Below are 22908 nucleotides of genomic sequence, written 5' to 3'. Positions count from 1 at the left end.
ACTAAACCATGGCACCAAGCACCCTATCAAGTCTCTTCCTAAACACCTCCAGTGATGGTGACTCCACCACCTCCTGGGGCAGCCCATTCCAATGGCCAATCACTCTTTCTGTGAAGAATTTCTTCCTGACATCCAGCCTAAACCTCCCCTGGTGCAGCTTGAGACTGTGTCCTCTTGTTCTGGTGCTGGATGCCTGGGAGAAGAGATCAACCCCCACCTAGCTACAACCTCCCTTCAGGTAGTTGTAGAGAGCAATAAGGTCTCCCCTGAGCCTCCTCTTCTCCAGGCTAAACAACTCCAGCTCCCTCAGCCTTTCCTCATAGGGCTTGTGCTCCCAAACCCCTCCCCAGCTTTGCTGCCCATCTCTGGACGCCTTCCAGCAACTCAACATCTTTCCTAAACTGTTCATAAATTATTTGCCTGCCTTTGCCAAATCTCCCATTAGCATCGGTGGAGTCTCATTTAGCGAGCGAGGTTAGGCTCCGCCATCACCTTTAAATATTCCTTTCTCAGGGACTGATGGCTGGGAAGGAAAGGCAGCTGGCTGTTTGCTTTGGTTTGGTTGGTTTGTGTGGGTTTTTTTTTTCCTCCCCTCCAAACTCTGAGAGTGGCTGGGCCTTCTTGCTGAAGTGTATTCTCTAAATGTGTAAAAGCAGACATGATAAATGCAGGCACTGGCTGTCATTTTGTTATTTTAAATAAGTAACAGAGCATAATGAGTCTCAGCCACAGAATGAACATAATGAACCTCCAAAAAGGGGGAGGGGGGTGGTGGAAAAAAAATAGAAGAAGAAGAGAGATGTTGTCTGAGAGCAATATTTACCACTGAGGAAGAGATTGTTACAGAAACAAAAATTGTTTAGGCGCTAGTGGGTGAGATAAGAATCTATTAAAGGAATTAAAAGCGAAAATGATTCATCACACACTTCTGCTTATTTCTAAGAGACACATGAAAGGCAGGGATTTCAAAACATTTGTATTAGAAAAACATCAATAACAAAGCCTCTTGATTTTTCTTTTTTTTTTCCCAGTCTCTGGGGCTTCAAAAGAAGATGTGACTTTTCCACATTTGCCTTGAAAAACACACAACACCGGGGGGAGGGGGGGGAGGAAAAACCCCACAACCCAAAACAAAACCAAAAAGCAAAGGCTCAATTTGCTTTGCTGCATTTCCTTTTTAGATTGCTCACCTCTACGTGGTACTTAAAATACATAGAATACATAGAATAAACCAGGTTGGAAGAGACCTTCAAGATCATCGCGTCCAACCCATCAACCAATCCAACACCACCCAAACAACTAACCCATGGCACCCAGCACCCCATCAAGTCTTCTCCTGAACACCTCCAATGATGGCGACTCCATCACCTCCCCAGGCAGCCCATTCCAATGGGCAATCACTCTCTCTGTATAGAACTTCTTCCTAACATCCAACCTGAACCTCCCCTGGCGCAGCCTGAGACTGTGTCCTCTTGTTCTGGTGCTGGCTGCCTGGGAGTAGAGACCAACATCCGTCTGTCTACAACCTCCCTTCAGGTAGTTGTAGAGAGTAATAAGGTCACCCCTGAGTCTCCACTTCTCCAGGCTAAGCAACCCCAGCTCCCTCAGCCTCTCCTTGTAGGGCTTATGTTCCAAACCCCTCACCAACTTTGTTGCTCTTCTCTGGACTCGTTCCAGCAAGTCAACATCCTTCCTAAACTGAGGGGCCCAGAGCTGGACACAGTACTCAAGGTGTGACCTAACCAGTGCAGTGTACAGGGGCAGAATGACCTCCTTGCTCCTACTGGCCACACTGTTCCTGATGCAGGCCAGGATGCCATTGGCCCTCCTGGCTGCCTGGGCACACTGCAGGCTCATGTTCAGCCTACCATTGACCAGCACCCCCAGGTTCCTCTCTGCCTGACTGCTCTCCAGCCACTCTGACCCCAGCCTGTAGCTCTGCATGGGGTTGCTGTGGCCAATGTGTACTTGCAACATTCTCTTCTGTGCTACAATATAGGAACTCTCTTGGTTGCATTGGGAGTTGGAATTCTGATTTGTTTGAAAGGGGAGAAGTGTTGCTTCTTTCCTTGCTGCTGCTGCTGAAGCTGCTGTGAGCAAAGCCCCTCTTACCTACTGCTTGCTCCCCAGTCCTGCATCTGCTCCCCTTCTCCAGTCCACCCACTGCTCTCCCTGCTAAGAGAATTCCTCTGTAATAGAGAACAAGATAGTCAATAAGCTGTTTGTGTTTTGCTTTCCCCTGTCATTGGTATCACAGTATCACCAAGGTTGGAAGAGACCTCAAAGATCAAGTCCAGCCCGTCACCACAGACCTCATGACTAGACCATGGCACCAAGTGCCACATCCAATCCCCTCTTGAACAATGGCACAATGCCATTGCAATGTGTTAGTGTGAAGATTGACGTTCGGTTCAGGAGGTTATGTGGGTACTGGAGCAAGGTCTCACAGCACAACTATGTTAGAAAACGTTTCTTAAAGAGTTTTTCACCAAAAAAAATTAATAGAGATAATATTGATAACACAATACTATATTACTACTGTGCTACAGTTATGCTTGGGTGCTAGGGGTGTTTGGTGCCATGGTTTAGTTGATTACATAGTGTTGGATGACAGGTTGGACTTGATGATCTCAAAGGTCTCTTCCAACCTGGTCTATTCTATTCTATTCTATTCTATTCTATTCTATTCTATTCTATATATACTATATATAGTTATATACATATATATAAAGTATATATATAGTTATATACACTATACTATAGTTATTTAACTAGATTTTGATGGGCATGTTTACTAGAGTGGGTAATGGAGAACACAGCAACAAAAGCAAGAAACAGCTAAAGGAGTGAAACCAAAACAGAGGGTGTAAATAAACAATCAAGCTGCTACCCAGTGTTGTGACTGTGTGAGATGCTGGAAGGAAACAGGAGTTGAGGTTTAGCAAACCCTGATTCCTTTTGTTGTACAGCCCCGGCTTTGCTGAACAATATTCTTCTAGATGTCTCCTATAAGTTAAGCCTCTATGAAATAGCCTTTGAAAGATGAACCAGTGTGTACCAGCTTCTAATTTGGACAAGGTGGTCGGTAAAATCTCGGTGTGCTGGCAAGTGGCAATAATTTCCCCAGCGTGGGATTGGCACATCAAGGTCCAGACACACTTCTAAGGCTAAACAGCAGTAGCGAACTAGCTGGGGAGGAGAAGGAAGAGCTTGATTTGGCAGTTCCCCTGGGAGAGCAGCGCCCTGGGGAGCCAGAGCAGACTGCCCCAAGAGCATCACCAGGAAGAGCTGCAGTACCGTGGAACTGCTGCGGCAAGCTCCCTTCCTCAGCCTCTGACTCAGCACAGCACAGTGCTGTGGATGGAGTGTCAGCTACAGCCCTACAGCTTGCTGGCTTGGAGGTGTGCAGTGTGTTCAGGAAAATGAAGCTGTGTTGAATTCAGGGCCACAGGGTCAGCATCAAACTCCTGCCAGGCTTCTACTGTCTTGCTCACTGGGGTTCTTAGCCCCATGCTCATTGCCCAGGGATGAGAAGGGTATTTGAGGTGCTGGTGAGGGGAGAGGGGTTGAAAGGAGCAAGGAGGCCCTGAGATCTCAGTGGTCCTTTGACAGCTGTTCTCAGATCTCAGAAGGTCAGTGGAAAATTAAGGGATCTACATCTGTGTGAGTAGGTATCCTCCCCATCCCCTGCAACACCACCATCCCCTGCACAGGCTGGGTGCAGCAGGCACTGAAATGCAAACTGGCTTCTGGGTACTTTGCTTTTTAGGCAGAAGTGATTCCTTTCACAAGTGCAACTTCATGGAAAGAAAAAGAGAAGAAAATCCCCTTTTTCAGGATTAAGAAGAAACTTTGACAGACTTGTTTATTGTAATGGCAATTTTTCTCTTCACCCCTTACAGCTGAAAGACACCAAACTGCATTTTTGCTCCCACTTAAAGCTGTGATGAGCCTTGCAGACATAAACTAGGCACAGTACTTTTCACACAGAATCACAGAAGGGGTTGGAAGGCACCTCTGAAGATCACAGTATCACAGTATATCCGAGGTTGGAAGGAATCTCTAGAGATCACTGGGTCCAACCCCCCTTGCCAAAGCAGGATCACTTAAGGTAGTCTGCACAGGAATGCATCCAGGTCGGTTTTGAAAGTCTCCACAGAAGGAGACTCCACAACCTCCCTAGGCAGCCTGTTCCAGTGCTCGGATCAGCCAGGCCAATCCTCTCTGCTAGAGCAGGGTCATCTTTCCTCTCCAGCCCAAGAGGCAACTCTTTTGTGGGTTCATAATGCTAAAGCAAAACGCTTTCATGCCAAGAAATAGCAGCCATAGAAGCCACCACTTTGTCTGCTCCAATGCCCAACGCTTAAAGCCCAAAACCCCACTGCTCTTTATTGCCGCTTCCATCTCTGATACAGCTCTGCTCGTGTTATCTTCCAACTGAACATACTGTGCTTCTGTTTAACTGCCTATTTATAGCCAGAAGAGAAATAAACATATGAAATAAATGCATCTTGATGCATAGCTGTGCAGGAGTACAGATGTTTTATTAATGAAAATGAATCCAGCTTTTTGTAAGTCATGGCAGCAATCTAACGTATCATTGTTTGCTCCTCTGCTAGATAGTCCCTGCTGTTTTTTACATAGAAATTCCTGTAATACTTAATGGACATCTGGAAGAATTCAGCCAATTAATCGAACTCGCGCAGGAGCGAGGCTAATGGCTGTCTGAAAGGCAGATTACATTAAATCAAACTTGCAGGATGAATGAAAGTACTTAATCATACATGCAACATTCATTAGACGCGGCACAGCAAGTGTTTTGATTACTTTAATGAAAGATCAGGTAAAGTGCATCAACTGAACAGATTGAAGAGGCAGCGTGCTTACAAATGTTTGATTATGTTGACTATCAACAGGAACGGCGCCAGTAATTTATAGCATAGCATATTTGGAGGAGGAGGAGGAGGAGGAGGAGGAGGATGGAGCTGGGTGAACTTGGGAGGGGAAGTGAAATTTGGACCTTGCCTCCAAGCACTTTAATGAATAGTCAGGATAGAGAGGCTTGAATCAAATGTCACGGAAGCAGCAAATCAGATGTATTTGGAGAATCCTCTGTGGTGACTGCTGGGGATCACTTATGTTTGCACTGCTTAGAGCCTGATGCCGGGTTTGATTCCCCTGTGTTTTGTCAGACTTTGGAGTAAACAGAGCTAAGTCCTAACCAGAAAAAGAAAAAGAAAAAAAGAAAAATGTTTTCTAAACAATGAGATTCGGGCTTGATAATTTTTGTTGTTGTCTGTAAAAGGACTGCGGCTTGGCTCTGCTCTTCCCCTCAGGCTCTGCCACCACTGCCTTCCCCGGTGCTGTGCATCCAAAGAGAATCTTTGGCTGTTGATCATCCTTAGGCACTGCTGCATTTTCCCTTTCTGACCTCATCAGCCAGCATAGTGTTTTGTGTTTGCCCCCCTGGGTTGCCCATGGGTGTTGACCCACCAAGGACAGGTAGGGCTTCCAGCCTGACACACCTGCCAAGATGCAGTGACGCAGCCTCATCCCTCTGAAGCTTTGTGCATGATGGGCACTTGTCAGGTCTCGTTTGAGGATGGGAAGGGTGACCAACCTCAGAAGCTGGAGGTGAACTTTGGAAAAGAGCAGCAAGTCTCTGGCTCAGGGCTGCTCTTCCTTTGCCCTTCTCCTTCACATTGCCTGCACAGCAGTGAAGAGGTGAATCACCATGTCCTTTTGGGAGCTGTCACCCTTCTCGCTGCTTTTGTGAGATGCAGACACCCAGCTCAGATCTGCTTTATTTCCTTGTAATAGAGTTTTCCTGCTTGTTTCTTTAAGGTGCTGCTCTGCCCACTTGTTTTTAGCCATATTTGTGTGTTGGTTCGCTCTCCTCCTCCCATTCCTTGCCACTGTTTTTCCTTAGCACTGTCTCCCCTGCTCCATCTGCCCCCTTGCAATTGTGTTGGCAATGGTGGCTCCTACAGAGCAGTGTAGGAGTGCTTTTCAGTGGCCAGGACATAGCTGTATCTCATTCCTCAGCAACTACTGACATTCCATTGCATAGACAAGCAAAACTGCAATTACATCCTTCTGGAGAGAGCTCAGACAGGAGCCAGGAATTCATGGGGAACTGAAGAAAAAGGAGCGAGAAGTAGATAGCATACCCGGGAGTGGGGATGTGAGAAAGGTTGTAGGCAACAGCCCTGGGGATTTGCCTGTTGCTCATCTGAGCCAGAGGAATTTTATGGAGGAAGCTGGCCTTGGGCCTTGGCAAAGGGGCATTAAAAAGTTATTGGAAAGGATAAAAATAAGAAAAAGGTAAATGTTTTCCTGAGAGCTCAGCTCCCTGGAACACATCCCTGCGGGATGGGATCTGCTCCAGCACAAAAGCAGGACAAAGCATTTGGGACTGTGATTCACCTGGTCTTGCTCTCTGCTCTCAAAAACCTCCTGTACTGAGCCCTTTTGGGAAATTTCAGGTCCTGCTTGGACCTCACTGGATGCAGACATGGAGCTTCCCAGCCCAGCGTGCAGCACAGGCACCACTTAGGAGCTTTACTTCTCCCATCCTCTTGCTTTCTCATCCACCTACCTGCCTGTACATCTGCATGCAGTGCAGCTGGGACTTGGCCTTGCTGGAAGCCACTATTGCTGGTCATATAACTAAAACCCACAACCTCTCTGTATCAGGAGTACCTTTTCCAGTGAATTGCAACATATAACTATGTTTGCAGGGAACAGATTGTTGAGTAGCTCATGCCAAAGGAAGCCAAAGCTTCCTATTTATGACATGGCAAGATCAATAATTAGCTCCATCACAGGCAAATTTGTCATGGCAAATGGCTTCAGCCTGTGAGGTAAAAGCTGAAATCCATAATGAAATCACAAAAGTCATAATGGTCTCATCAAGGCTCTTAGATGACTTGTATAAGTTTGGGAATATCAGGAATATCCCCTAGAGAGGACCTGGTGTTCCCACGAAGGGCTAATGCAGATGGAGGTGAGGTAGAGGCATCATGCAGGATCATAGGATCACAGGGTCACAGGATGTTAGGGGTTGGAAGGGACCTCTGAAGATCATTGAGTCCAACCCCCCTGCCAGAGCAGGACCATAGAACCTAGCACAGGTCACACAGGAATGCAGATTAGTCTTGGAAGTTTCCAGAGGAGACTCCACAACCTCTCTGGGCAGGCTGTTCCAGGGCTCTGTGGCCCTACAGTGAAGAAGCTCCTCCTCATGTTGAGATGGAACCTCCTGTGCTGTAGTTTATATCCATTGCCCCTTGTCCTATCACAGGGTGCAACAGAGAAGAGCTGTCCCCTCCCTCTTGACACCCAGCCCTCAGATATTTATAAACATTTATTAAATACCATCTCAGTCTTCTCTTCTCCAGACTACAAAGCCCTGGGTCTCTCAGCCTCCTCATAGAGCACTGCTCCAGTCTCTCAATCATCCTGGCAGCTCTCTGTTGGACTCTCTCCAGCAGATCCTTGTCCCTCTTGAACTGGGGAGCCCAAAACTGGACACAATATTCCAAGTGAGGTCTCACCAGGGCAGAGCAGAAGGGGAGGAAAACCTCCCTCAATCTGCTGGACACACTCCTCTTAATGCACCCCAGGCTCCCATTGGCCTTCTTGGCCACAAGGGCACATTGCTGACCCATGGACAACTTGTTATCTACCAGGACTCCCAGGAGTGCTGCTTTGGCCCGATGTTCACTCATGGAGTAGGAATGGGAGACACAGTGTCACTGCCATCCTATCAGCTTGGCGATGGCAGTGTGGCAACACCAACAGTACCACCTCATTTCTGAAAAAGAGGAAGGCTGAATCCTTTTGTGGTGTCTTAAACTCCCTTTAAATCCTTCTAGCCTGAGTACCTTCAGAGAACAGTGTTTCCCTACCTTATCCTATGGAGAGCTCTTGGTTAATGTTTGAGCAATGAAGAAAACAGCAGCTGTTAACACTGTTTTCCCCTTAAGGCAGACTGTCCTCAGGTAAAACAAATCACAATTAAGGTACCAGCAAGGTCAGTAATATTAGACGATCCATATCCTCATAATGCAGATATTTCCTTCCACGTCTGTCACCACCATCAAATCCCCAACCGCAGCAAGATAATTGGCAGCCTCCTTCTAGGGGGAAGACAAAATAGCTTCTGCTGCCACCAAAACCAGCCTGGATTTTGTTTGTGTAAGTGCTGGAGCCTGGGGGTGGTATCGCTCATCTAGCTATATTGCCGGGGAGTCATGTATCAAGGGCAGGCTTCTGAGGCGGCTTCTGTCTCCCTCCTATTTACTGCTCCTTTAATTACAAACCAGATGTCAGGGGAAGATTTAGCAGTCAACTTTTTTATTTGAAATTCTGAAATACAAAAAAGAAAAACCCTCAACCACAACCTTTTTTTGTTTTGTTGTTTTTGTTTGTGGTAGGAAAGGGAAACATGAAGGAGAGAAATGTTCTTTAATCCTTTTCTTATAGTTCTTCTCTGATTTATTTTTAACTCTTATTTCTTTTTTTAAAGTTGTGGTCATTTTTTTCCCCCCTCTTTTATTAAGTAGCCAAAAACATTTATCTTCTTCTTTTGTTTTTTTTTTTTTTTTTCCCCTGTCCCCTCAGCCCCCAGAAGAGTTTTTAGGCTTTTCTCTGAGAACTAGACCTCACCCAAGACCTTCTGCCTCCAGCCAGGATTGCTCTCATACATTCCTCTAACTGTTTATGCCCCAAGACTGTTCAAAACATCAAATGCAGCCACCCGCTTGCTTAAAACCATTTTGTTTGGGGACCATCTTACACCTCTTCTCCAGGAGCCATGCAGACTCCCAGGTTTCAGGCAAGGAGTCAGCATCCAGGGTGTACTGGATACACAGCTGGGTCTGGAAGATATGGGATTCCTAACTCACAACCAGAGATCATGGTCGCTGGGTGATGTGTGGGCACTGGGACAGAGAAGGACCTGGATGACAAGCTGCTGGTGCCATGCTCCAGAGCCCCCAGGCAATCAGATGGAGCATCCTCCAGAAGGTACCAGGAGCTCTCTGCTCCAATAGAGAAGTTACCTAGAGGAGAAGTTACCTAGAGGAGAAGTTACCTAGTGGAACTTGAAGCCTGTCTTCACTTTGGTTGATCCAGCCATCATGGAGTCTGATTGCTAAATCTTGACAAGGCTTGAATGGGTCTCACAGGTTTATTTTAGCAGCAGAGATAGGGACAAGGGTAAAAATGTCCCTTCACACAAAGCAGGAAGCTTCTGCCAAAAGGGAGGCAGAGAACCATCACACCGCTCTTGTTCCCATTTCCTACACGCGTTTGCAATCAAGAAGCATCACACTGCTCTTGTTTCCATTCCCTACACACATTAACAATCAACTCCAAACAGAAAGGAAGGAATGTTCTGAAGGCACAAGGAGAGGAACAGTGTCCTCTTGTTCTCACTCCTGCCAGTTCCCCAGTGGTGCCCATGTCCTTTCTGCTCATCAGCCACTGCATTTTTTCCATTAGAATGTATTTCCTATTTAATGTGGGATTAACTCTTTGGTTAATCTAAGGTCATCTAAGGATGACTCTCATACACAAGTGGCCAACATGTTTGATCAAGTCTAACCTGATTTTATCAAACTGTAGGGAACCTGGTGTATGGTCTGGAGCAATGACATCAGTTTCATGCTTAGGAAAGCTCTGACCTTAAATAAAGTTGCCCTGTTGTATGACGTGCAGATGGGTTAAGTGATGTGCCCTCAACTACACGATGGAACTAATGGAATTTAGTAAGTCCATGGGAAAAAATCCAGCAGATTTCCACAGGATTTGGGAGTGTGTGTGCACAAAATTGTTAAATATGCTCACAAGGCACCTGAATTTTCCAGTTACAAAATTGGAGCAAGGAATAAAAGCTGAGAGCAAGAAAACAAACCCACCCATGTAACAGTTCAGAAAGCTCAGAAGCTGTGAGAGTCAGGTGTAATGACAGTCACCAGGGCTGACTTTGTTTGTGAACATGGGTAGGGAGGGGAAATAATCCACAATAACCCTGCAAGTGTGAGCCAGAGCACTGGGAGCCAGAACTAGCAGGGGTAGCCTAGAGAAGATAATATGGTTATTGAGACAAACGAACCACAAGGTGATTGCAACAGTTTCAATCCCAAGATAATTTTGCCCGTGTTTTTGTTAAAGATCCATGGGCACTGGCATGAGCTGCAGCAAGGCCACTAGTGGGATGATGGGATCTGCAGTTTTGGGGCCCACCTCAGAAACTGAGAATAAAATGCAGGCAGACAGAGAAGGCTACAGGAAGGTTGTGCAGCACAGGTGTGCTGTGGAGTGTGGGGCAGACAGACTCTCACCAAACCACAGGGGAGAGCTGAGATGAGCAGCAGGAGCAGCAAGTGGGAAGTGGAGCAGAGATCTCACCTGTGTGAGTTTGAGAGGGAAGACAATAAGCTAGACCCCTCAGGCCTCCCATGACCTGTGGGCCATCTCAGACCACAACACTGAGGGCTCGGGGAAACTCCCTGATGCACCTCCAGCCTACAGCTTTTACCAGAAAAAACGTCTGAAGTCTCAGTAAATGCAGTCAGGGTACCTGCTTCAAACTAGCACTTCACCTCCTGCTACTCCTGTGCAGGAAAAGGCATTGTTGTGTTCCTCACTCCTTGGGCCAGAAGCTGAGCTGGACTTTTCTGTCACTGACTGCTTTTGCAACCTGACAAAGCAAGTGAAACATTAATGGGAACATTGTTTACAAGGAGAAATGGGAAGAACTATTTAGGTATGGCTTGGAGGAACAGCATAAAACACCTCTGAACCACACATCCAGTTATTCAGCGAGGAGTGTAGCTGGGGTATCCTAATTACAAAGGCCAACCCAAATATTAGGCAAAAATCATGCAGCCTGTCAGTGGAGCGACCTAACTGCGCTGCAGCGTGGCTTATCAGTCCCAATTACAGTGGTTTGCACTAACAAAGAGTGATCTCTAGCTTGCAGAGTCTCTAATCTAATCTAAAATTCAGTGAGACCATGAAAATGGAGGAAAATGGGAGAGGAGAGTAATGTAAAACATGATTACGACTTTGCTAAGCAAATAGAATCAGAGCACTTACACAGACAAGTGGCTGGGCATTTGGAGCAGGTGGGGCGAGTCCTGTTCTTGCATGAAGGCTTCACATCTTTCTTGCCACTTCTGGAAAGCCCCCACCCCGATCTCTCTTTCTCCTGGTGCTCTCTAATGTCTCCTGCTAGGGGATGCTCCCGAGACGGTGAGTCCGACCGTCCTACCGTGGCAAGGGGATGTCTGTCCCTGAGCAAAGGATGGAGAAAGGCTTTAGAGTGTTCAATTTCCATGGCACGCCATCTTGTGTATACCGCCAGCAGCAGGTCTCCGGGCGGGACCGCACTGTCCTGCCTCCAGAACTGGTCTCGGATAAACAAGTGACCAAACAGGGATTGCGGGTAACGCGCGGCGGGACCAGAAAAGCTGCCGGTAACCCGCCGCGAGTGCGCTTCGTTTCCCACCGAAACGCAGACACTCCCGAAAGGGCGGTGAGCGCTTCGTAGGCGCAGCCACTGCCTCTTTTCGGGATGCACCCCCGGTCGAAGAGCTCACGGCACCCACGGGCAGGCCCGGGCTTACGTCGGGGCGCTGTAGGGGGTAGGTTTCAGAGCTTTCGCAGCTTGTTGCACTGCAACTCAGCCTTGGCCCCCGGGGCTCGGGAGGCTGCCCGTGGGTGAAGCTGCCAACGGAACGCAGCCACAGTCACTGCCCAGACCAAGGATTTAACATTCTGAGCAGCCGTGGCAGTTCTGCTCTTGCCTTGGGACCTCACCTCAGTGCAAGATCTTTCTGGCTACCTGCGGAAAACCCCTTGATGTAGCGATGCTGAAGGACGGAACTGGCTCTCAGCTCTCTCCCTTCAGAGGGAAGACACGCAGGGCGGCCCGGCGCAGACCCAGCGAGGGATGAACACTCCAAACAGAAACACCCACGACAGATGCTCCTGTCGGAAACCCTCGGCCGAGGGCTGCGGCCGTTCTCCCGCCCGTGGTGCCTCTCGTCTGGGACACACGCTCCGGGTCCCACACCTCACTCAGTCTCTCCCGGCGCCGTTTTCCCTGTCTCTGCGCTGCGGGCTGCGCTCCCGCTGCCACCCTGCCCGTCCTCGCAGCCCCAGCGCTCCCGCCCGGGCAGTGGGGAGCCCTCGCCCGGCCGCCGCCACCGCCCCCCGCCGCCGCCAGCGCCAGCCCCAACTTCTCATTGGCCGCCGCTGCCGGAGGGAGGATGACGCCCGGGCCGGAGCGGGCGCCGGGGGTATAAAGGCCGGGCGGGCCGGTTCCGCTGTGCTACCACCGCCTGTCATGCCGCGCGGTTTCCTCGTCAAGCGCAGCCGGCGCCTCGGCGGCTCCTACCGGGCGCGCCCGCGGGACCCGGAGCGGGACCTACCACGCGCCCCGCCGCCGCCCTCGCCGCCCGCTGCTGGGGACAGCCCTGTCGCCAGGCTGGGGGTGGAGGAGGAAGAGGAGGGCGAGGAGGAGGAGGGTGCCGCCGCCGCTTGCCCCGCGACGTGGCCCCCCGGCGGCGGCTGCGGCGGCCCTGGTCTTGCCCCGCTAGAGGGACCAGCCGTCTGGGGGGCCGCGGGGCCCTGCAGCGTCGCGGGGCCGCGAGCGGCTCTTTTCGAGCGGTGCCTGAGTTCCCCCGCCTCCGCCGAGTCCTTCCCCCTGGCCGCCTCCTTCCCGCCCGCCGAGAAGCTGCTGCTGCAGCCCCACACGCCACTGCCAGGCCCGCCGCCGCCGCCGCCCGCGCTGAAGCGGCCGTCGCGGTCCAAGGCGACTGCCAAGAAGGCCAAGGCCACGCGGAAGCTGAGCTTCGCCGACGAAGTGACCACTTCGCCCGTGCTGGGGCTGCGCATCAAGGAGGAAGGGCCCGAGGGCCGGTCGGGGCCGCCGACGGGTCGCACGCCGCTGGGCGAGTTCATCTGCCAGCTGTGCAAGGAGCAGTACGCGGACCCGTTGGCGCTGGCTCAGCACCGCTGCTCCCGCATCGTGCGCGTCGAGTATCGCTGCCCCGAGTGCCACAAGATCTTCAGCTGCCCCGCCAACCTGGCCTCGCACCGCCGCTGGCACAAGCCGCGGCCTGTCCCCAGCGCCGACGGCACCGCCGCCGCTCCCCCGGGCAAAGAGAACAGCCCCGAGCGGAGGCCTCGCGGCCCCATCGCGCCCCAAACCCAGCCGCCCCCGCCGCCCCGTCAGCACCGGGACAGCGCGGACAGCGCCAGCAGCGTGCCGGCGCCTCCTGCCTCCGGTCCGGTTCCCGGAGGCGCCCCAGCTGCCAGCCCCGGCGGGGAGGCGTTCGCGTGCCCCTGCTGCCAGAAGCGGTTCCGGCGGCAGGCTTACCTCCGCAAGCACCTGGGCACCCACGGGCCGACTCGGCCTGCCGCCTACGGCCCGCCGGAGCGCGGGCACCTCGCCTTCGCTTGCCATCTCTGCGGCGCTCGCTTCCCCTCGGCGGACATCAGGGACAAGCATCGGCTGTGGCACTCTGTGCGGGAGGAGCTGCTACTGCCGCCTCCGGCCGGGCCCCCCGAGGGCGGCGCGGCGGGCGGCGAGCGGCAGGGCTTCCCCTGCAAGCACTGCCCCGCCACCTTCTTCAGCGCGCCCGGGCTGGCGCGGCACGCCAGCAAGTGCCACCCGCCGGAGAGTAGGCAGGTCCTGCTGCTCCAGGTGCCCGTCCGGCCGGGCTGCTAGGGCCGCGGCCGCCCCCGATAGAACTACTTCGGGAGCCCGGGCGAGCCGAGCGAGTCCTGTCCATGCTATAACCCTACGGAAACTCGCGGTACTGGTACTCACGGCTACAGAGGCGGACTCCTGGGCCCCCGCCTCTCCTGCCGGTGGGTAGCGAGACTGCCCTGTACCAGCACAGCAGCAGGTTTAGCCGACGGACGGTGCCGGTGCCGCCGCCGCCTCTGCCGGTCCCGGCTGGCAGCGTTCGTGCCGAGCCCTGCAAGGGCGGGAGGCGTCGTGGGAGCAGCGGGAGCCGGTGAGCGGCTGGAAGAAGGGATACGGCTCTAGCTGGCGGCAGCAGAAAAGGAGCTGGGTCCTGGCTGGCATCCGCTGGGATGCGGGTGATGTCGGGGAGGCGGGTGCCATCCCACTGGAAGTACATCTTCCATAGCGACTCTCGGATAGAAATAGAGCTGTATATACGATATTTAAAGAGAGGAATTATTTTTCGTTAGAAAAAGATCCAGCTCTAGTGACCTTGTTTTAACAGCCTTAGCCCCCGAGCTTCAACATTTAAGTTATTGTGTTTTGTTTGCCGTACTCTGTACTTAAGATAGTCGAGAAAGTAAATGTTCAAATTAAGTGTCAAGTCACATAATAGCTAGCAGTGTATGTAAAATTAATTGTGCTGTCTGCTAAATTAAGATAGGAGGTGTTTATCTTCTGTAGCTAAGGACGCCTCCCCTGCTCGCTCTGTGTTTCTGTACTTCAGCGACTGTGTATTAGGCACAACGCATGCCTCTGGCAGCTGCCTGGTTTAAAGCCTGTTCGTTAGCACTCGTTCATGTGACATGGACAATAGCAGGAAGGGCAGTTTGGCCTCGCCAGGACAGGCAGCATACAGCTCTGCCAGCCTCCATGCTGTGGGCAAGCGGGAGGTCCCTGTCCGCACCTGGCCTTTTTAGGCAGCCTCTGACCCCTCTGCCTTGTGAGCTGCGCTGTTGATATGAGCTCATCCAAGTCTTGTGAACAGCTGAAATTGGAACATGAAACAGCCTTGATACGTTGCTGCTTTCCTTCTCCTTAACAAGAGCTACCTTAGCAGAGCCAGCCACAGTCTGTATTCCCTGCCTTTAACTGTGGTCTGGCCAAATGTTTTGACATACTGTTAAATTTACCAGCCACTCTCATTTCAGCCACTACTTCATTTATTTAATCTATCTACCTACCTATCTAATTTTTCCACACCAGTTTTTGTTTCTACATGTGATAGCAGGTGAGGCCAAAAATAAGGGCAAGTAAATTCAATAAAGGATTTAACACCAAGCTCATGCCTTTCTTGAATTCAAGCAGGACAAAGTGGGTCAGCCGATGATTTCCGAAGAGCAAAACTGATCTCAGCCGCAGTCTTTGTTCCAACGCTCTCTCTGAAATGAGCATGCAAAATGTTTCAATCTGATACATTTCAATTTGATCCTGGCAAAGCAATTATTTCTGCAGTTTCGTTGCGTGCAACAAATGATTCAGGTGTGTCGCACCAAAAGGCTGAAAGCAAGCAATGACTGCTTTATTCTAAATGCGCTTCACAGGCTCTCTCGTTTTAGTTCCAGGACCTGGACAAATGAATTAATATAACCTAAAGCAGCCAAATTTGCTGTCTGGTGAAGGAGGCTAAACTCGCAGCTTGCTCTTTTCAAATGCCAGAGTTTTAAGTTGTGCATTTCCCCATCGTGTGTCGGTAAGGGAGGCTGTGGTAAAAATGCCAGCTGAGGCAATTCAAGAAGTTCTCTTCTCCTCTGGAGAAGGTCGCTGCTTTCTCCACTTGGGAGTCAAAGATGAAGGGCTCCGGACCACAGAAACCTGGTATTAACTGCTCCTACCATTAGCACTTGAACACCCAGCCTGCAGGAGGGAAAGTCCTGCGCTTTGTGCTAACTGCAGAGCTCTGGGTGCTGTATTTATGATGGCTGAGGAAAAGTTCTCAGTACAGTGTTCTTGCCATGGGTTGGGAAAGGGCTCCCGAGGACTCATGTGTACTTTTTACTACTAAATGAAGCTGCACAGTGCACTGAACTGCTCTGTGTGTCATGTACTGTCCTATGAAATGGAGCCAGAAGCTAATCACTGAGGTGAATGACTAATATACGAAAGGTGATAAGAATAATTTTATTGTATTATTAAATATCATGTCTTCTCTTCAACCATTACAAATTTGTAGATACTACATGAATGACAATACATAATTTATCTTGTTATTGTTGCCCGTATATTTACACATGCAGTTAGTACCGATGCCATGCTCCATTTTGTTGACAGCACGTTCCTGTTGTTCGTCGGACGCAAAATGTGAGCATTTCATCTCCAGTAGGAAAATATCTCTGGGTGGGTGGAAATGGGTGCACTGATCTGCACTCACAGGGTTGGAAGTGTCAGCGTTTCAGGCCAGGCTCCCGGAGCACGTTCCCTTTTCTTCCCTATCGGAGCAATGAATTTGCCTATCGGGAAAGCGGGGTGGTGGTTTTATTTTTTGGCTGTTTGCTTCTTAAAGTTTGGTGTGGCTTTTTTTTTTTTAAAAAAAAAAAAACAACAAAAAACCCAACTATTTTTTATTTATTTTTTTTTAAATTTTTGTTGTGTTTGGTTTTTAGTGTGAGAAATAAGAACATACAGCTAGACCCAGCAGCCCGGTGACGGGGGCTAAAAACGATGAAATGCGGTGGCGCTTGCTATTGCTACCACTTGGAAAAGCAAACGTCGTATAAACATTTGGAAGCCAAGCATAAGTAGTGTTTCTGCAGGGTGACTTTTTTTTTTCCTCCTCTTTTCTTTTTTAACTGGCATAGATTATGGCATCACTTGCACAGTTATGAAGTGATAGGTTGCTTTGGGGGGGGGGAAGGAACGAATTGGTGCTATGAGTTAAGTTACTTCGTTTGGACTCCACAATGCTTGAAAGGCCGTTGAACTATTTTATTCTTCACATAAATAATCTGTACACATCCTGTGCATTAACAGTGTGACATCCGACAAAAGACTTTACAAATGCAATTTCAATCTAAAAATTGTACATTCATTTTCAAATTGTACATACTTCTTCCTTTGTTACAGAGAAAATTGCGGTGGGGCACAATAAATAGAGTGTAATCAAACCGCGGTCTCCCCATTCCATTCGCGACTCGAGATCAACCGGACTTAAAACTTATTACTGTTCAGATACTGTAATCATCCAGGAAGGTAAAAGGTGCAGAGGGACAAACTGCACTGGGAAAAAATAAAATAAAATAAAATAATAAAAAAAGGAAGGGAAAAAAAAAAAAAAAAAGAAAATGGCCACTTGGAGATTGATAAAAATCCAACAGCTAAAATATTAAAGTAAAATTCCAGTGTCACTGTTTAAAATAAACATACAGAAAGGGGGTATGCAGGGGATGGGCACACACACATTAGAGACATTATCCTGTAACAGAAAGCGTCGAGTGGCTACGGGAAGGGTGGCTGCTGATCGCTGTGCACTAGAAAGCTGCAGGCATCTTGCCTCTTAGGACTTGTTGGCAGAGCCAGAGGAGCGGCGCAGTTTCATGGACATGCGGCTCTTGCTAGTCCGAGGAGACATTGGAGAGGCTAAGTCTGTTCCATCCCCCTGTGCTGTTGCTGCTGCTGGAGTTTCTCCCGGCTGAGTCTCTGGGCAGAAGCCTGCAGAGGACAGCAAGAACCAGATGGGTCAGTGCCCCCTTCCCCATTCGCAGTGTGGGATCTACTCACAAGGGGCAGGGAGAAATTTCAGTGCTGCTCTTACTCCCACAGCATCTCCTAGCCCTTTACCAGCTGTGGGTGATAGTAGTGCAATGTGGAGCTAGCCACTGTCACAGATTCACCTCTAGAGAAAAGAGGATGGCAGAAACAACTGAGCTATGGGACTGCAGTACCTCCATGCTCTCAGCACCTGAGGCAGCACTGAAGTGGGCCATATTCTCTAACTGGGAGCACACACACCTCCAAGTCCCTTGCAGGGATGGGGAGTTGTTATTTGAACCACAACCCAGAACAAGTCAGTCTTTAATGAAAAGATGAAGGTTAACAGCTCGTTGCACATGAAGGGAGCTCTAGGAATGCAGCTGAAGAGGTGGAGTGAGTAAGGGGCCAAATGGGAGAGAAAACATCTCCTCCCATCCCGACTTAAGTCGGTGCTTCAAAATGCAAACTCCTACAGGGCCCACAAGGCAGAAGCTTGAACAGATCATACTAATGATGCATTATATGTTAACATTTCTTTGTAAAAGGAACAAGATGAATTTGAGCTAATGGTTTGTAGTTCATTAGCCCAGCCCCCAGAACTATCCTCCATTGGGCCCTGAGTCCTCACTGCAAGAGGATGAGGCTCTTCCTTACTAACAGCCCATCTCCAAATCTTCTTCCATAGAGATATGTAAGGAAAAGGAGAGAATATGAAATCAAAATCTCCTTCCTATGTACAGAAAACCAGCAGTATGAATTCAGACCCACAAAACCAAACTGCATTTTAATTAGCTGTTTACAGAGACTGACAGCCTGATTGAACTCTGCTACCTCAGTTGCCACTGATCGCCTCTGACCTGTACAAATTATGGGCAGAAGCTTAGTCCTGCAGAAGTCAATGGGGAAACCCCTGCTGACTTCAGTAAGCCAGAAATCACTTGCTATTTCTTCCAGATCATGCTATTACTGGTAATTCTTTAAAATAATAATAATGCAATAATCAGAACCAAAGATCTCTCTCCCTCTGTATCCATTTCATCTATAAGGGGTACAAAACCTACTCAAAATCGATTTTTTATCTAGAAAGACTTCTCTAAAATCAAATGAGGTCATCAGGGAAGAAGTCTAAAAGGACATTTAAACTATACTGTCATAAACCTCTGATTGAATGACCTGTCTGTCCTCCTCACCTGGTCCATCACCTGCCTGCTCCAGGGGGACAGCACAGTACTTCCTTTTTCAAACTGACATGACCCATGGAAGTGACAGGGAGGAGAAAGGGCTGTTATTTATTCCCCAGCTGGTGACAGTAATTCTGTTCATGAACTAGGTACTTCATTGCCAAACAATCTGGAAAAGCATGATAATGCCTGACTCACTGTGCCTTACAGAAAAAAGGCAGGCAGGGAAACATGCACTCTCATTTTCTGAAATTCTATCTTGTTCTAATTTTACAAGGAATTAAAGCATTTCAAATGGTGGAAGTTAGAGAGAACAGAAAATAACCATTGTTGTTTTGCACAGCATACCATTCACAGCTAGCGTGAAAGACCTTCCGTTTCAAGCCTTTGCCCTTTACCTTGATGTGGCCAATGCTTTCTAGTGGAGGTTTTGGAAGAAGAAGAAATATCACAGCATTTCTTTCTTTGTTGAGAATGAAGAAGTGATGAGGAAGGAGGAGTGGAAAGAAGTGAGGAAGGGGGAGGAGAAAAGATAAAAGATAACAGGCGTGAGACATGAGACACGAACCGCAGGGATTGAAGGGCATTAACAGATGAGCACAGAAAACGGAGTCTCGAATTTCATTATGCAATTGTTGCTCATGCTATAGGTTAAAGAGAGTGATGAGTTAGTTATGTGCAATGAAGCAACAGCTCTGAAATCAGGTGTCATACTTACCAACTAAGCATTACAAGAAAAAAATAAAAACAACAACCAAAAAAAAAAAAAGAGGAAGAGAGAGAGAAAGAAAAGAATTCTATAACATTATCCAGATCCAGCAACCTTATTCATAGCAACTGAGATACATCTTAAACATTGTCTGAAATGCTTGTCTGTGAAAACAGTTAAAATACACACATACACGCAACTGAGAAGAAAAACCAAATGGCAGCTTGATATATGGCTTCTGCTCCCCAGCTGTTTCACAGCGTTAAGCATGCTAAAATTATGGCCAGGCTCAACGTGGGACTCCTGAAATCACGTAAAGAAGAAACCCCAGAGCATTTCAGCAAGTTAGTCTGCACCAAAGGGTCAAACCCTTGTGTGAAATTTCATCATGGCTTGGATAAAGAAAATGTTAAGAACTCCCCATTATTTCCCCAGGTATTACTCTGGTCATATCTTAAGATTCTGTTTCCAATTCTTGCAGATTCACATGGAATCCTCCCCCCCCCCTAAAAAAGGAACTAACAGAGCTATTGAAGAACAGAAGTCATGTAGAGTGATTTTCACATCTGAACATATCACACCAAAAGAGTGAAGAATAATGGCACTTAAAATATATTTAAAGTCTGACAGGAATCAGCTAACTGATTAACAACTGAAAATGCCTTTGGGTTTTGGGTAAGCCATATGCATCTATCTATACATACACAGGCACATACACAGATGTGGGTATTAGATGTGGTACACAGAAATTTTGCAGAGTTTCTTTCCCCTTCACAGTTTAAAAATCTTCAGTGTGAAAAGTTATCATCTTTGTCTCTCTACATAATGTAATATTTAGTTACCCCAAAGACAGAAAAATAGGGTTAAATAAGAAAGGTTCATTGATAACTGACCTACAACTATAAAGCTCTATAAAATAACCCAAATAGAGGTGTTAGGATTCTCAAGATGTTGAGACATGTCAGGAGGTAATCCACATTTTTCAGCTTTTAGGCTTGAGAAGCAGCAAATGTCATAGCCTGAGGAGCTATGATATTTTGGGGCCATAATGTAAAGCCATTTCAATTGTTTCTCAATGAGGACGTGGACCAGCAAAGTTGAAACATTTTCACACTTGACTTGAAAATCTTAGGCTCTTCTAATAACAGTAAGTGGGTCAGAAATTAGCTATTTAAATGTATGATGGAATCCTACCTACACAGAAGTGGGGTGAAGAGGAGGAATCTGGGAGGTATCATAACATCCACACTGCCATGACTCACCTCATTCATTAGTTCTGACTTTGAAAGAGGTGAAAAATTCACTGAGCAGAAGCCTGACAGGGTGCTCACATTAAGACAGGGTGCTGCAGGGTAAGATTACTCTCAGTGCTTGTGGCTTTATCATATCTTCTTGTCTGGATCAACATTTTCCTGAGTGTCATTTCTGAGAATGGCCACAGAGGAAAATGTAATTTGTGCATGCTGCTACTTCAGCACACCTCAACTGACCTCCAGGGACGAGGGAAATATTTTTTGTACAGCTTATTTCCCTTGTTGCTCTTAACATTCCAGTCCAAATCTGGCCAGCTTGTCCGTCATGCTCAGTGGAGCCTTGCTACAGTCAAGTCAATTAAGCGTCTCACTAATTCTGGGAAATGAGGAAAGGAAGCGAGAAACAGATGCAGAAGGACTGCAAAAGGTGCTGCAAAGCAAGATGAGAAGGTGAGGAAGAGAGGGTCTAAAAACCTGGGAGGACTGGAAGTAGGTATGAATGAAAGAACTAAGAGCCAGACATGAGATACAACACAGCAAAAAAGAGTGAGTTTATGGCAAAAGAGAGGCAGAGCCCAAGTTCATTGAAGAATGCTCTTCAGAACCTGCCTGGAAATTTAAATGCTGGGTAAAAACTATTCCTCTCTGTCAGCCAGTATCTGTGAAACCTTCTGGCAAAGTTCCCAATCTTTTCAGTGCTGCTTGTACCTTTCTGTGATGAGAAAAGCACCATCATTTTCATTTGGGAAGAGGTACTACAGGGCCAAAGAGATTCTCAGGTCAAAGCTACACAGCAAGCAAGCAGGGTAAGAGATTAAGATACAGGCTGTTGAATCTCTACATTCCCTGCTTCCCTGCCTGTGTGATGGCATCCCCACTTACTCTGAGAGTGGGGCAGTAGAATTGTTCCAAACACAGGCTTGAAAATATAGGAATGATTGTTGGGACCGAAAAGTCTGATGCTTTTATCACAAGGAAAATACTGTGACTAATGTAGAGAGGGCCCTTCTGTATCAGATTTGATGTAATCAGGTACTATTTTCAGTAGGAAGAGAGGGGAAAGAGAAAACAGAAGAAGATAGAGGAAAAAAACAAACCCAAGACATCTGTAGGTTTTAAAGCTCAGAATCTTAGCATCATAGGGTCAATAAACCCTTCAATATCAATGAGTTTACCATTGACAGTGCCCTCAGCCTACTCTGGTGTCACAGAAATCTGGTTTACTCAATAGCTGCATGGGAGGGGCTGGTCTGTTTAACAGAGTATTTGCAGTTACTCAATTTAACAGAGACAAGGTGAAAAATACAGAGGCAACTGAATTATATTCTGTGACTAAGTGCAGGTAAATCTCTATTTTTTTTTAATGCACACACAGACTACTGTAGTCATGTTACTAACTACAGGAAGGTTGACAGACGAGCTATTTTGACAGGGCAAACAAAGTATCTATAGACGAAACAATAGCAGCCACAGTCCCATGTATGGAAGAGCAACCACTGTAAGGAGGAAAGCCACTTTTGCTGAAGGCTGAGCCTCGGATAAAAGATGTCAGGCTGAGAAAAAAATCTGAGAGTTTGTTACTGAAGGCAATGTTCTCTATTTGCTCCAATTCTCACAGCTCAAATGAAAAAAAAAAGGCATGCTGAAATTGGCCAAAGGGATCACAACAACATTGCAACACTTGGTGATGGGCTGCAGCAGCTTCACAGGTTGTGAAGAAAGGTTTTCTTAGAAAAAGGAAGTGTATATAATATTTTATTAACATTAAACTTTCACCAACTGTAATCTTGGAGATGGAATAGGCTGCCCAGGGAGGCTGTGCATGCCTCCTCCCTGGGAGTGTTCAAGGCCAGGTTGGATGAGGCCTTGAGCAGCCAAATCTAGTTGAGAGGAGTCCCTGCCCATGGCAGGGAGGTTGGAGTAGATGATATCTAAGGCCTCTTTGAACCTAAGCCACTCTACAAGTCTATGATTAAAAATCAAGTCTGTAATACCTAAAATGGGGAAAATTTTTATAGTCTCTGGTCAATTATTTTTCATTTTGAAAACCAAACCAAACCAGAAGGAAAAAAAAACCCAAAACAAACAAAACCCAGACATAAATGAAATTGTATTAAAAAAAAATGAGTTGGGATATATCTTTAGCACCTGGTCAGAAATTTTCAAGATGACATTTTGTCAGAGTCATCTAGGGGGTAATGAATGTGTGTGGATTTATTTCCAGGTAGGACTCCAGTGCCAATCCTACATGTAACCCTGGCACAGCTCAGAGCTCTATACATATGTTTTAAGAAATCCTTCTGTTCTAGG

General features: G+C 47.8%; 2 protein-coding genes across 10 annotated transcripts in view; one reads left to right on the top strand and one right to left on the bottom strand.

Annotated features, from left to right (window-relative positions):
• The first annotated feature begins 12358 nt into the window (after window positions 1–12358).
• On the top strand, window positions 12359–13744 carry INSM2 (INSM transcriptional repressor 2). The gene has a single exon (XM_054162073.1). It carries the CDS (start codon window positions 12359–12361, stop codon window positions 13742–13744), a length of 1386 nt encoding a protein of 461 aa, XP_054018048.1.
• Window positions 13745–17018: 3274 nt separating this feature from the next.
• The window catches only part of RALGAPA1 (Ral GTPase activating protein catalytic subunit alpha 1), a 142086-nt gene continuing 136196 nt past the window's right edge, over window positions 17019–22908 (bottom strand). For 4 of the 9 annotated variants that reach the window (XM_054162060.1, XM_054162065.1, XM_054162063.1 and 1 more), the window contains 2 exons: window positions 18985–19099; window positions 17019–17413 (listed from right to left, as the gene is read on the bottom strand). In XM_054162060.1, coding sequence (XP_054018035.1) covers window positions 17317–17413; window positions 18985–19099 — 212 coding nt within the window. In that variant the 3' untranslated portion in view covers window positions 17019–17316. The remainder of the gene's footprint in view (window positions 17414–18984; window positions 19100–22908) is intronic. The other 5 variants (XM_054162061.1, XM_054162066.1, XM_054162068.1 and 2 more) reach the window with 3 other exon arrangements.

Source organism: Dryobates pubescens, chromosome 5 (assembly GCF_014839835.1).
Source record: "Dryobates pubescens isolate bDryPub1 chromosome 5, bDryPub1.pri, whole genome shotgun sequence".
Classification (NCBI taxonomy): domain Eukaryota; kingdom Metazoa; phylum Chordata; class Aves; order Piciformes; family Picidae; genus Dryobates; species Dryobates pubescens.
This window is presented reverse-complemented; position numbering and strand designations above follow the sequence as displayed.